Raw genomic sequence first — 13,550 nt, 5'->3', positions numbered from 1 at the left:
TTCATAACTATGTCTTTCCTTGACTCAATGTGAGATACCTGAACGTTCAGTGTATTGCTTCTCTGATAATCTGTTCATACATCTTAGATATTGCAGAAGAAATGTTTGAAAGACTGTCTTGCCTCCTGCTCCCGATGCCTCCCCTCCCTCATAATGAACTTTGTTATCAGACAGAGCCCACATAAAAAGCTGGGTGTGGTGATACATGCCTGTAACCCCAACATTGAAGCAGAGACAGGAAGTTCCCTCAGCCTTGCTGGCCAGTTAGTCTGGATGAATTGGTGAGCTCCAGGCTCAGTGAGAGACCCTGTCTCAAATAGTAAGGTAGACAAGAACTGAGGGAAACACCCAACCTGATGTCAACCTCCAGCTTCCAGAAGCATGTGCACACTTATGCACATATATGTGCATGCACACACACACAGAGAACTAGAAGTAGTTCTTGGATGGATGAATTAACAACTAACTTTAAGCTTTACTTTGCCTTCGTTAAGAAGGCAGACCTGGCCATGTCTACCCTGTAAATGTCATTAGAGTTGGATGCACTGGCCTCTGTAGATTGTCTCTCCAGTTCCCTACCTGCACATAGCTGACAGATGAGAAATGGACCTCACTGTGTGGTTATTTTGTTTTCCAACATTCCTGCCTTAGTTTATAGAGAGAGGTGCCCACCACCCTACTTACTGAAAGCTCTCTTTCTCTCTCTCTCTTTCTCTCTCTCTCTCTCTCTCTCTCTCTCTCTCTCTCTCTCTCTCTCCCTCTCTCTCTCTCTCTCTCTCTCTCTCTCTCTTTCTCTCTCTCTCTCTCTCTCTCTGTGTGTGTGTGTGTGTGTGTGTGTGTGTGTGTAAGGCAGATACAGTAAAGAGCCCTGGGATATTCATTTTAATATAATCCCTTTGAACCTCAAAACACATTTGACAGAAAACACGATGGCACATACAATTCTACCTTCCTTTCAGCTAACTACTGTTTACAAATGTTGCTTGCTCCAGCTTAGCTCAGGAAAGCTTTGCAAGGCTCTGGTGGTTAATTGCAGCTAGGACTGTGAAACCTGAGCCACACTTGGAGATCAATAGCTTTGACTAGACTGGGAGGGAGGAAGTGTCACTCAGGCTAGAAGAGCTGAAAGGAACCAGTCTCTGTAAGGTAGTGGGCTCTCTCCAAGTTCTATTTGCAACAGCTCCTGTAACCACAGCTGGTACAAAAACAGCCTGTGTTTCTCAAAGAGAACCTGGTAGGTTAGTCACAGTTCTCCAGAGAAGCAGAAACGATCATGTATATTCAGGTAATACATAGTATAATAAACACAACATACAAACGCATGTAATAAATATAATATGCAAATATATACTATATACCACATATAGTATATACTGCATGTGTAATACATAGCTGTCAACAAGCTTATTGTAAGGTATTGGCTTCTCCCTAAAAACTGGAGACCCAGGAAGGCTGCTGAGAGGTTCTGAGGCCTGAGAACTAGAGAATCAATGGTGTAGATTTCAAGCTGAGGCTGATGGCTTGAGAATCAATAAAAGCAAGTTTAAAAGATCAAAGAACTAGCTCAAAGAGTGAAACAAAAAAGAGTTTCATTCTTCCCCTCTTCACTCTTGGTTCTATTCAGGCCCACTCACATTAAGGAGGTCAATTTTTGTTAGAGTCTCCATCAATTTGCATTCTAATTTCTCCCAGAAAGACTCCCAGGGACACCCTGAAATAATGTTTAACCAGGTTTCTAGGCATCCCATGATATACCCCAGCTGACACATAAAGTTAACCAGCACATTTGGTCTCTCTTCTGTGGTGGAGAAAATATGACATGATTCATCTGTTCAACGATTACCTACTGTGTGCCCCAGTCTAGACTGGGCAAGATCTGTCCATCCAAAACCTCATATCTTCATGAAGAGAAACAGAAGACAAATAGAAAAAGGGAAAAACAAGAAAACATAGAGGATGAGTGCCTTTTCAAATAAATTAAAATGGAATGAAATAATAAGGAAGGGCAGGGCAGCTACTAACATTGTGGAAGTGAAATGTGGCGTGGAGGGAAGAGACAGGCTTTACAAAGTCACAAAGCAAACTGGCAAGAAAGAGCAACTAACACAAAAGCCCTGGGTGGTGCCTCAGTCAATCTTCTCACCTCTGTGACAAAAACGACTCAAGCCACTCAAGGGAGAGGGTTGCTTTGCCCCTGATTTAGAGGATACAGCCCACCAGAGCAGGAAAGACACTGTGACAGCAAGGCCACTGGCCCAGTTAGCTTTAACTGTCAGCCTGACACAGTCTAGAGCCACCTGAGAAGAGAGGCTCACTTGAGGGATGGCCCCGATCAGATTGGCCTGTGGGCACGTCTGTGTGAGACTGTCTTGACTGTTCGTTGATATGGGAGGGCCCAGCCTTCTGTGGGTGGCACCGTTCCCTGGGCAGGTCGGCCTTGGTTGCAGAAGCATGGGTCTGTGATATGCGAGCCAGCAGTATTCCTCTGTGGTTTCTGCTTCGAGTTCTTGCTTGAGTTCCTGCCCTGACTTCTCTGTAATACAATGTGAAAAATGAAATAAACCCTCTCCTCTCCTAAGTTTCATTTTATCAGTGTGCTTTAGCACAGCAATAGAAAGCCAACTCAATAAGGTACAGTCGAGCAGGAAGCAGAGAGAACTCCGGCAGGAAATGCAGCTAAGTTACAACCCTCAAAATGCCCTCCTCCATCAAGCCACTTCTTCCAGGTAGGCCCTACCTGTTAAAGGTTCCACAGTGTCTTAAAAAAAACACTGTCAAGTAGGGACCAAAATGTGCAAGACCTTGAGTTATGCAGTCATTTCACATTGAGCTCACGACAGATGGGCACCGTAGTTTTAGAAACTCAGTAAGTGAAGTCAGAGCTGCAAATAATATTAAGGTGGTAGGGAATTGCTTTGAAAACCATGTCAGAGTTGTCATTTGATCCTAAAAAGTATAAAGAACCTTAGAAGGGCCTTAAGCAGGGGTATAATGTGGTGAGTTTTATGTTTTCATAAGATTGCTCTGGTTGTTTGTGGAGGACACGCCATACAGGGTGTGTGAAATCATAAAACTATCCTGAAGGGCAGATCAAAGGGACCATGATGAGCCTGAACTTAGAAAATGCCTTTCTTGTTTGCTATCCTACTAGGAAAAAAATCCTCTGTACTTTCCTAGCGTGAGGATAAACCTGGGCGGCAGAGGCATGGCAAAACATCCAAGTTTCAAGTTTATGCACCTGTTGTGGGGTAGAGGGGCGGCTGGTTCAAGCTCCAAGCTCCGAGCTCCATGCAGATGTTGGTGGATAGAACGTGTTATTAAACAGGACAGAACTTAAACAAAGTTTGCAACTCACACATTGTAGTGTCCATATGCTCTCTTGGGTTGGAATTTTGTCCATTTATTTCTGTAGTTTTATACTCTTCCAAACAATTAAAACATCAGCTCCTGGAGGACAGGAACTTTTTTGCTTTTTCTTGACCTCTGTGGCTAGAGGGATAAGCACTTGGAGACACTGATACTTCTTGTTAAATTACTAGATAATGTGAAAGGCCAGAAAGGATAGCAACTGAGTATTAATAGAGATTTCTCTGTAAAGACACTGTGGGATCGCTTTTCATGCATTGTTTTTATACATTTTCATTTTTGCCAATTTTTATTGAGTGATATGTTTCTAAACAGAATGGGTATAGTTGGATAAATTCCAAGTGATCACTAACATTGACAATGACTAACTAGTAGCAATCAAGTTCAAACTTGTTAATGTTCACATGCACTCACTGGGTAATAATGACACAGTGCTGCATGGTTCCATTTATTCTTTCACGCCACAACATTTATTGCAAGCCGTTCTATAACAGTCCTTGTCCTGGGCAACAGAGAAAATTGTTGAAGTATAATTTTTAAAAAAAGGGGTAAAATCATGCAGATGCAAATTAAAACATGCTGGAGAATTTCCTTGTTAATGAGGTCCTCGTTAACACTGTCAACTTGACATAGCCTAAAGCTATCTGAGAGGAGAACCTTCTTTGAGGAACTGCCTACATCACATTTCCCATGCGCTTGTCTGCAGAGGGCTGTCTTGATCACTAATTGATGCAGGAGGGCCTAGCCCCACTGTGGGCATCACCATCCCTAGGCTAGTGGTGTTGGGTTATATAAGAAAGTTAGCTGGGTATAAGCCTAAAAGAAAGCCAGCAAGCAGCATTCCTCCATTGTTTCTGCATCAGGTTCCTGCTTGAGTTCCTGTCCTGATTTCTCCCAATGACAGACAGTAAGCTACAAGTGTAAGATGAAATAAATACTTGGTTCCTAAAGTCGCTTTTGGCCAGACTGTTTTTATCACAGCAACAGAATGAAACTCTGACAAATTGTAAGGCAAGTAACAGATTGTTAGCATCTCAAAAGAAGAGGCAGGCTAGACACGTGTATCAGAAAAGCTGAAGTGACTCTGCAACTGGTGACAAGGCTAGCTTCTCCCACAGCTAGCAAGCACCACTGCACGAAACCAGACCTCTGGTGCAAGCAATTTTAGCATACAGGTAAACAGGGTTGTTTTAGACTACTACTAGTTATTTACAGCTAAAAGTGCTGTCTGATAACTCAATACAAAGAGAGGCCAGAGACTAATATGCAATAAACTGGAGGAGCAGACTCGAGACAATGAGTTTTCTATGGACCGTAATTTTTCCATACATAAGGAAGATAGTTAAGACATGGTCTCTCACTTCCCATCAGTGGCTAGAAAACATGGATCCACAACAAGCCTGTTTTGCTCTGGATAGGAGAAGGGTAAAGTCTTTGTCCTTTTCTATTTATGAGGCCAGTATGAGAAAACAAAGACTCGTGTATGTGTGTGTGTGTGTGTGTGTGTGTGTGTGTGTGTGTGTGTGTGATATATGTATATATATATACATATATATATGTATATATATATATATATATATATATATATATATATATATATACACATATATGTGGATCTTGTCCAAAAGACAGAGGGGGAAAGCTATCATTTGTTTCTAAAGGGCATTCTGAACTTCTCTGCTTTAATAATTTTATTACAAACTGATAAGGAAATACACACTTATAAAAGTAAAATGGAAACCATTTTCCATGGGAATAAAGGAAATTATATCTTGGGACTTCCCATCTTCTACGAGTCTTATTTCTCACCCACTGAGGGTGCAACTAGCGAAAGGCAATAGTGTGCACAAACCAGATGAACAAATAAGTAGACTAGAGGTTAACTGGGGATGAACAAGAAGATCGAGCTAAAATGGTCCTCATCTAAAACACATGAGAGCACGGGGAACTGAGGGTCGACAAATGAAGGAAGGTGTCCAGAGGAAAACAGAGAAGGCTGTGTCCTCAGCAAAGCTGAGGGAAATGCCTCCTGCAGAAATGTTGGAACTGAGATTTCCTATTCTTCATCTCAAGTCATTGTTTACTTTGTTTCACACTGTGACTTGCCACTATTAGCAAAAACAAAACAAAACAAAACAAAAAAACCTTCAGTTAATGCCTGCTCTGGGGCTAGAGAGATGATTCAGTAGTTAAGAGCTTTTACCACTCTTCAACAAGACCCGAGTTTAGTTCCCAGCACCCATGTGAGGCAGCTCCAGCCACCTCTAACTGTAGCGCCAAGGGTTCAATGCAATCTCTGACCACTGTGGACATGGCACTCACACAGCATATACTTGTGGAACATACAAACACCACTTAAAACTAAAATCTTTATGAAAAATAAGGAGAGTGATTGAGGAAGACACCTGAACAGACTTCTAGTCTCCCATGCACACACACACACACACACACACACACACACACATATGTATGTATACCTCCCTCTACACACACAACACGTTCCAGCTTGCAAATCCCATGCATTATGCTAGCAGAAGTCAAGAAAAAACACTCTTTGAAGGGTTGGCTCTTGTTCCCTCCCTATGATTCAGTTCCTGAACAATAAAATCCATGCATCCAGTTCAGTTTGGAATGACTTCCCAGGCTTGTCCTCGAGCATGTGGAGTTTGCACAGTGTTCTGAAGGTATAAACACATCCTTATAAGACTTCACTGCTTCTACAGATGAACTGAAGGCCCAGAAAACTGGCTGTGAGTGACAGAGTAGTAGTGTTTCGATCTTTTTCCTCTACAATGCTTTGCTTCTCTACATTGGATGGAGCTTTTAAGATTAATACCAACATTGCCTGGAGCGTGGGCCTGTGTTTCAGTCTTCAGGATGGAGAGAAAATATATAACAACATGAGCTAAAGTGGTCTGGATCCACTGGGAACCATGGTCTCCCAGCTTTTTCCACACTGGGCTCAGAGAACACCCAAATCTCCGTAGGTTCTCCTATATCTCTTGTGATTTCAAGATAAGTCCCCTTTTCCTCTGACTCTGCCCCACTGACAAAGCACAGTTCTCTTTGTCTTCTTCATATCATTTCCTCTGTGCTTTTATCTTCTACTCATCTTCCTTCCACAATCATACAATGTAAAGAGTTTCCTGTAAAGATTTCTAGAGTTCTTGATGGATATTCTGTGGCTTGACTGTAGCAACACTTTCATTATGTATGTGTGTATCAAGTATTATGTTGCAATGCCTTCAATGTGCAATGAAAGCTGAAACTAAAAAAATATATATCAAAATATAGTGTGTTCATATATGAAATTTCAAAGAATAAATAAATAAATAAGTATAGTGCTCCAATCCAACAGAAGGCAGGAGCCGAAAATCTTTGCCTTTCACCAGAGATTCTTGGTGGAATCTGGAATCAGCTTAATGGGTATTTCTTTTTCTTGTCTTTTCTTCTTTTTTGGTCTCTCTGTCTCTCTGTGTGTCTCTGTCTGTCTGTGTCTTTCTCTCTGTGTGGTGTATGGGGTGTGTGTGTGTGTGTGTGTGTGTGTGTGTGTGTGTGTAGGTACCTGCAGAGACCAGAAGATGGGCATCAGCTTTATATGGGTTCTGGGGTTCAAATCTCAGGTCCTAGTACTTGTAAACTATCTCCCCAGCCCCTTCTCTTGGTTCTTGTTATTTTTAGTTGTTCAGTAGCTCATATTTTGTAACTGTTATGTCAAAGGAGGAAAATGGTCTCTGAACAGATACAGTCTCCAACTTATCATAGGGGTAAAAGGGAAAGAAATCCACCCTGACCCTGAAACCAGAGCCAGTGTAAGAAACATACACTGACCCTGAAACTAGAGCTAAAAGGTTAAAAGGGGCCAGTGAAAGAAACATACTTTGGCCCTGAAACCAGAGCCAAAGAAACACATTCTGCCCCTGGTCAACTCAGCACAAAACCAACCAATTCCTGAGCAGGAAAAATACCAATCCCTGAGCCAATCTCTGAGCTTGTCAAGCTCAGTGGATTGAAATTTGACCAATTCCCACCCTGAAAATCTTCACCCTGGAAAAAACTCCACCCGTAAGAAAGCCCTATATAAGCCCTGTGCCTGTTCAGTTGGCAGCTGCCCATCTCCACCCTGGCAGAGGCAGCCACTCTCCTGGAATCCTCCTTCCCAAATAAAGCTCTTGAAAGAGTTGGGGGTGAAGACCTTCTTTTGCTCCAGAGCAGAATCTCCGCTGGGATTCCCCTTAAGGGAGCGGAGCAGAAGTAACAACTTTTTGCCAGAGCCGGAACAGATTGCTACATTTCTGCCAGGGGTTTCCCCCCAGCAGAGTGAAGCAAAGAACGGAGAAGTCACAATTGGCCAGAGCGGAGAAGAAAGGGACATCTCTGCTGGGAAACTCCCTAGTGGAGTGGAGCAGAGCTCAGCTATAATGGTTCTCTCCTCTCTCTCTCCCTCCCTCCCTCTCTCTCTCTCTCTCTCTCTCTCTCTCTCTCTCTCTCTCTCTCTCTCTCTCTGACTCTTTCTCTCTCTCTCTCTCTCTCTCTCTCTCTCTCTCTCTCTCTCTCTCTCTCTCTCTCTGACTCTCTCTCTCTCTCTCTCTCTCTCTCTCTCTCTCTCTCTCTCTCTCTCTCACACACACACACACACACACACACACACACACACACACACAATTGTAGGTATTGTCTGACTTCTGGCAGTCAGGGTGCCTGTCCCTCCAGAGCTGTAACACTTGCTCACAATGGAGCAAAAGCAATCTACATTCAGGAGAAACATTCCGTTTCTCCTGAGTTTTTCTCCACCCTAATAGCTTGATCCTCTCTTACCATGCTGAATGGTGCCTGTAAAGATTGGGTGTATTAAAAGCACCTTTGGGGCTGGGGCTAGAGTAGTTGACTAGCATGCATGAACTCCTGAGTTCCATCACATAAACCAGGCACAATGGCAGGTGCCTGAAATCTTAACACTAGAGAGGTAGAGTGACCAGGATTAGAAGTCCAAGGTGATCCTCTGCTAAGTAAAGAGTTCAGTGCAAACCTGGAATACATTGACACCCTGTCTCAAAAAGGGGGGGACAATGATGATGGGGGCTCAGTGGATAAAGAAAGTGCTATCCTAGAGCAATAACCTGAGTGCAAATCCCCAGAATCCACATAGAAGCTGGAGCAGTAGCATGCATATCTGTAATTCCATAGCTCCTGTGCTGAAGTGGGCAGCAGAGACAAGAAAACCCCCCAAACTGGCAGGCCAGCTAGCCTGACTTCCACAGCAGGGACACTAGAGATGTTGTCTCAGATAAAGTAGAGGTGGGATGTTGTGGAATATTAATTTGTGTTACATTCATTTGTATTTTGGAATATTTGTTTAATGATGCAAAAGAAATGTTACACTTGTTTGATTAAATAAGCAACTAGCTGACAGGAAATGGTAGGGAGAAACGAGGTGTGGCTAGGGTTCGTAAGTGGGGACTGAGCAGAAGGACACCCTGTTTTAGGGGGAGATGTGAGCTAGGAGAGAAGGTTAGCTAGTTGCTTGCTATTCAGCCTCTCTGAGGGAGCAGAATTTCACCTCAGCCTTTGAATCCTGATTTCTACAGAAGGTTAGAGATCTAGATAAAGTTCCCTTTAGTGGCTGTGATAGAGCCGGTGCCTGAAGGAACAGAATTCCCGCCTGGCTATGGCCAGTGCAGCTCAACCACTACTGGTAGCTGCGAAGTTGCAATTGCTAATTAGGACAGCAGTTGCTTAAGGGGCGGCTACTGAATTTAATGAAGAACAGTGGAGACCAGTACCTGCGGTTATTCTTTAAATGTGGACACTGAAGGCATACATGTAGGGGACTGGGGGGCTGCTCAGACACTTTCAACTTACAGGTTTATTGGACATAACCCACCAAAAATCAAGGATCATTTGCTTCATCATGGGAGTGGGAGTTTTAAAAACATATTAACCACATACAATCTTCATTGACTATGAACTTAACAGAAAAAAACACAAGGTACAATGGACAGACAACACAACAATGCACAGGCACCCTTTTCTCCTCCTCCTCCATACAGTGTGAAATGCTGGGAGCTGGTTTGATGCTGAACATTTCCTCTGGGCTCTGATGCTCCCTGAACCCACATCAACTCCTTCCCCAAGCCTCAGTCAAGTGAAGACCTTCACATGCAGATGCTTGGGCTCCTGCCAGGCCTCCAGTAGGTGTTTGCAGCATGCCAGATAGTTCTCTGGACACACAAGCAGGAGACAGAGGAAACTGACAAGCTTCCAAGTGCTTCTGTGGATTAAGACAATCTGCTCAGACAGTTTAAGCAAATTCAGTATGGTGAGCTGAGGGTACCAACAGCAAAAATACAACATGTAAATACAACTAGCATGTTACTAGATGGTGGAGTTCCCTTCTTGTGTATCACCATAAGAAAAAATTTAAAAAATAACTCAGAAGCTTAAGGACCATTTTATTACCATTTGAAAGAAAAAACAGGGCGGGCAAGCTAAAACTCTCAGCAGCTTGGAAGAAGAATGAAAGGTAAGAAACAATCATGCCCTTTTGACTTTGGGTCCAAAAGAGCAATGGATAGAATCAGTACAAGCATGCTCAGGACTTTGGATGGCATCCAAAGAACATATAGAAAGGGCAGCATGCCTTCAGATTCAGGTTTCGTTAAATATATGCTTTGGGCAGCTTAGAAAGTTATGTCTCTGCCCAAGGCCAGAGGTAGAACTCAGATTCTATTCTTGTCCAGAAAGATAGCTTTCCCTTAACGAACCTCAAAATAACCTTGCTTTCTTCACACACTTTCATGTGGTATTTTAAATTTTGATTTGAGGGGCAATTATACTTCCTTTTCTTGAAATTGGTGTTACCAGGGAAATGAATGTTGGGGTCTAAAGCTGGCCCTCCATGAGGATAACAGGTAACAAATAAATTAGAACAGTGCCCTCCTTAACAGCTGCATGGGGGACTCCTTTGCTTTTCTTTTCTTTTTCTTTTTCTTTTTTTTTAGGTTCTGGAAGTTGTCAGCAAACTGGCTTATTAGATACATCATTTCTACAAATCTCTATCATTGCAGATATTCCCTGTCTCTGTCTACTTCATTATAAGATTAGTGAGCAGTCTTTATGATCAATTTTATTGTAAAAGCTTGAAAAGTACATTTGGGAAGCACTTTAATCTACCTATCATTATGGCATACAGGAGCAGGTCAGGGATATGCCTCAGTCTAACAGGATCCTAGGCAGGCAGAAGGGTGTCTGTCTTCCAGCTTGCTTTCAGGCCTTTAACCCTTTGCTTTGGAAGGCTACTCTCTTGCCGACATCCCTGCTGAATGGAATCCAGCTGAAGACTCCTGAGGCATTTGTTACCTTTCTCCTGGCTCCACCCAGGCTTCTGGGCTTCCTGCGTGGGTCCCTCTTAGCAGCTATTTGATCCACTCAAGAATGACCCCCAATGCCATGACCTCATAATTCACAGGACCTCAGGGCCCCTGGCTGGCCCCTGGCTGGCCTCTGGTCGGCCTCTGGCTAGCCTCCGGCTTCTTGTCTTTTCCTGGATACCTCCATTTGGGGCCTGACTCTTCTCTTCTCGGATGGCAGGCAGCAGAAGGCCCGTAATAGACTGGCCCCAATTCTCCTTGCCCACCTCTTCCAGCTTCTCCACGCACCTTGGATTGTGTCTGCAGTCCCACTGTGCTGTGTCCCTGTGGGGTCCCGAACAGCACCATGAGTGGGTGTCCTCTTCTGCAGGCAGTGGTGGGGGGCAATCATAGGCACAGTGACACTTCTTCTGAGCCTTTGCCCTACCTGCTGGCTGTCCTTTGCAGAGTCAGTTTTCAAGGATAATGAGAGAAAGGACTGAAGGGCTGGCACATCAGTTGTCCTCTTTCGGCACCCAGGGAAGGCGACAGGACCTGTGGGCGTGGGAAAAAGTGTTGTTCCTGGTCGCATTGCCTTGGTTTGCCTAATGAAGTCACCCTTCTGGCGTGCCTGGCATTGCAGTAGGCCATAGGTTGCCATGGGTTCATTGAATAACCTATGGAGTACAGATTTCCGGATGTCACGTGGGTCGAATCCCATCTCTGCCATGGTTGCCATGATTGCAGGGTCCGGGTGGCTAGGGCTCATCTCATCACATGGGCTTGATGAACCCTCATCTCCTTCCCTAAGCCAAGGATGCCCCATAATGTCCTTTAGTGTTGGTCTCTCCGTAGGGTTTACAGTTAATAAGCAGTGGATAATGTCCTGCAGCTCTTGTGAGAGGTGGGAGGGAACTGCATACAGTCCCAGTAAAACTTTGCACTGAAGCTCTTTAAAGGTGGAACCATCAAACGGCAGGGTCCCGGTCACCATAAAATACAGGAGAATACCTACGTTCCAAGTATCCACTTTGGTGCCATCATAGGGTTGGCGCAGGAAGAATTCTGGGGCACCAAATCGTAAGGCACCGCAAAACCTAAAAAGCTTCCTCCCGGGCCTGATTAAAGCACCCAGGCCAAAGTCTATAATTTTGACTTTGCCCGTAGCATCCACCATGATATTGTCTGGTTTGAGGTCTCTGTGCACTATGCCTCGGTCATGGCAATAGCACATGGCATGTACGATCTGTTTGAATATCTTCCGGGCTGTGTTCTCCTGCAGGTAGCCGACTTGTTGAATCCAGTCCCACAGCTCGCGTCCCTCAGCCAGTTCCAGGATCAGAAAGATGTTCTCTTCTGTTTCAATAATCTGGAGCAGTGAGATGATATTGGGATGGTTCATCCTCTTCATTATCCCCACTTCAGGCCAAATCGGGAAGGTCTGTTGCTTCCGCTTCAGCAGGACTTTTATTGCCACTTCAGCGCCGGTGAGGCGGTGTTGGGCTAGCTTCACCTCGGCGTAGCTTCCCTGACCTATGGTCCTCAGGATGGTATACTGTGCCAGGAGAGTCTCATACCAGAGGATGGGCACAGGGCTGGGCCCTGTTGTCAACTCATCCCTCGGGCCACACATTATTGGTAGCAAAGCTACCCCAAATAATTAAACAAATAAATAAAATTTAAGATTAAAATGAAAATAAAATTTCAAAAATTAAACCAAAATAAAACAAAATCCCCCCTCTCTAACACACACACACAAACACACACACCAAGAAAATAAAAACCAAAAAGACAAAATAAAAGACAAAACACCCCAAGCAAAACACACAGACACAGACACAGACACACACACACACACACACACACACACACACACAAATTCACCGTGTATCAGTCAAATTTCACTAAACACTGCACCAACCAGAACGCCTCTCAAAACACCTACAGAAAGCCAACCTAGTTCATCTTCCCTTATACCTGCTGGTTCAGACTTCCTCACAATGGCCCCTCCTCATGAGGTCATATTAGGACAGAGACCAGTTACTGTGGGCACAGTTCATAGTAAGGGAAAGTAGTCAAGACTCTGTCTTAGGTAAGCTTAGGAGACTGACTTTTGAGCTTTTAAAAATGTAAGTGTTAATATCCTCTTGGTTTCTAGTTTGGAAGTCTCTAATACCCTCTGTTTTCAAGACCTCTTGACCCCTCCATTCACCATTACACAATTTCTTTCAAATCTGACTAGTTGGTTGCAAACAATTGTTACCACTTAACTGATATATTGTTTATAAAATGTAACATAGTAATGTGTTACCTATGAAGCTAATCTTAAGATACCTTTTATATTTTTAAATATGTGTAATAGTACACCATGACTCTTTCACACTCTATGAGGTGACATCTTTTCCATCACCAGTGTAGTGGCAGCTCACCACGGCAGCGGCTGCCTTGACCTTAACCACCACACTGTGGATGACCCTGAAGAGCATCCAAAGCCCTATAGTATAGAGTGTCAGTTGGGTGAGCATGGCACCTTGATCATCAATATCCAGAGTCCTCTTCAGCTGATGTTTGATCATGTTGAGAAGGGTGTATCCTGCCCTTGGGATACAAGGCTCTGTCTCGAAGCTGTCCACCATGTTGCTTCTGTCTTAAATCCTCACTGAATTTCCCTTTGTGCAGCCCTAGCTCTGTCTCTTTGGTATAATGGCTGCTTCTGCCTTTAGTGACTGGATTTTATATAGCAGAACTGGGCAGTTACTTGGGGTTTGTCTGTTGTTTGTTACAGTGCCTTTATTTAGTCCCCAAATCATCATACACCTCAAAAGCTCCCATCAT

The 13,550-nt window shown here is 43.8% G+C and overlaps 1 protein-coding gene and 1 long non-coding RNA gene across 6 annotated transcripts in view; both read right to left on the bottom strand.

The window, feature by feature from the left end:
• The window catches only part of LOC131916603 (uncharacterized), a 246,801-nt gene that overhangs the window by 37,233 nt on the left and 196,018 nt on the right, over positions 1 to 13,550 (bottom strand). The gene's annotated exons all lie outside the window — the stretch shown is intronic.
• Positions 1,634 to 12,438, bottom strand: LOC131916602 (sperm motility kinase 4A-like). Of its 2 annotated transcripts, XR_009380565.1 has the most exons (2): positions 10,726 to 12,438; positions 1,634 to 2,533 (listed from the first exon to the last, which is right to left on the bottom strand). XR_009380565.1 is itself a non-coding variant. In XM_059269968.1 (1 exon), exon 1 carries the CDS (start codon positions 12,346 to 12,348, stop codon positions 10,885 to 10,887), a length of 1,464 nt encoding a protein of 487 aa, XP_059125951.1. In that variant the 5' UTR covers positions 12,349 to 12,438; the 3' UTR covers positions 10,477 to 10,884. The 2 variants fall into 2 exon arrangements, 1 of the variants encoding a protein (XP_059125951.1); XM_059269968.1 differs by lacking the exon at positions 1,634 to 2,533 and having other exon boundaries at positions 10,477 to 12,438.

The sequence above is a fragment of the Peromyscus eremicus genome, chromosome 8a (assembly GCF_949786415.1).
Source record: "Peromyscus eremicus chromosome 8a, PerEre_H2_v1, whole genome shotgun sequence".
NCBI classification, from domain to species: Eukaryota; Metazoa; Chordata; class Mammalia; order Rodentia; family Cricetidae; genus Peromyscus; species Peromyscus eremicus.
Note: the sequence above shows the minus strand (reverse complement) of the source record. Positions and strands in the feature narration are given on the sequence as shown.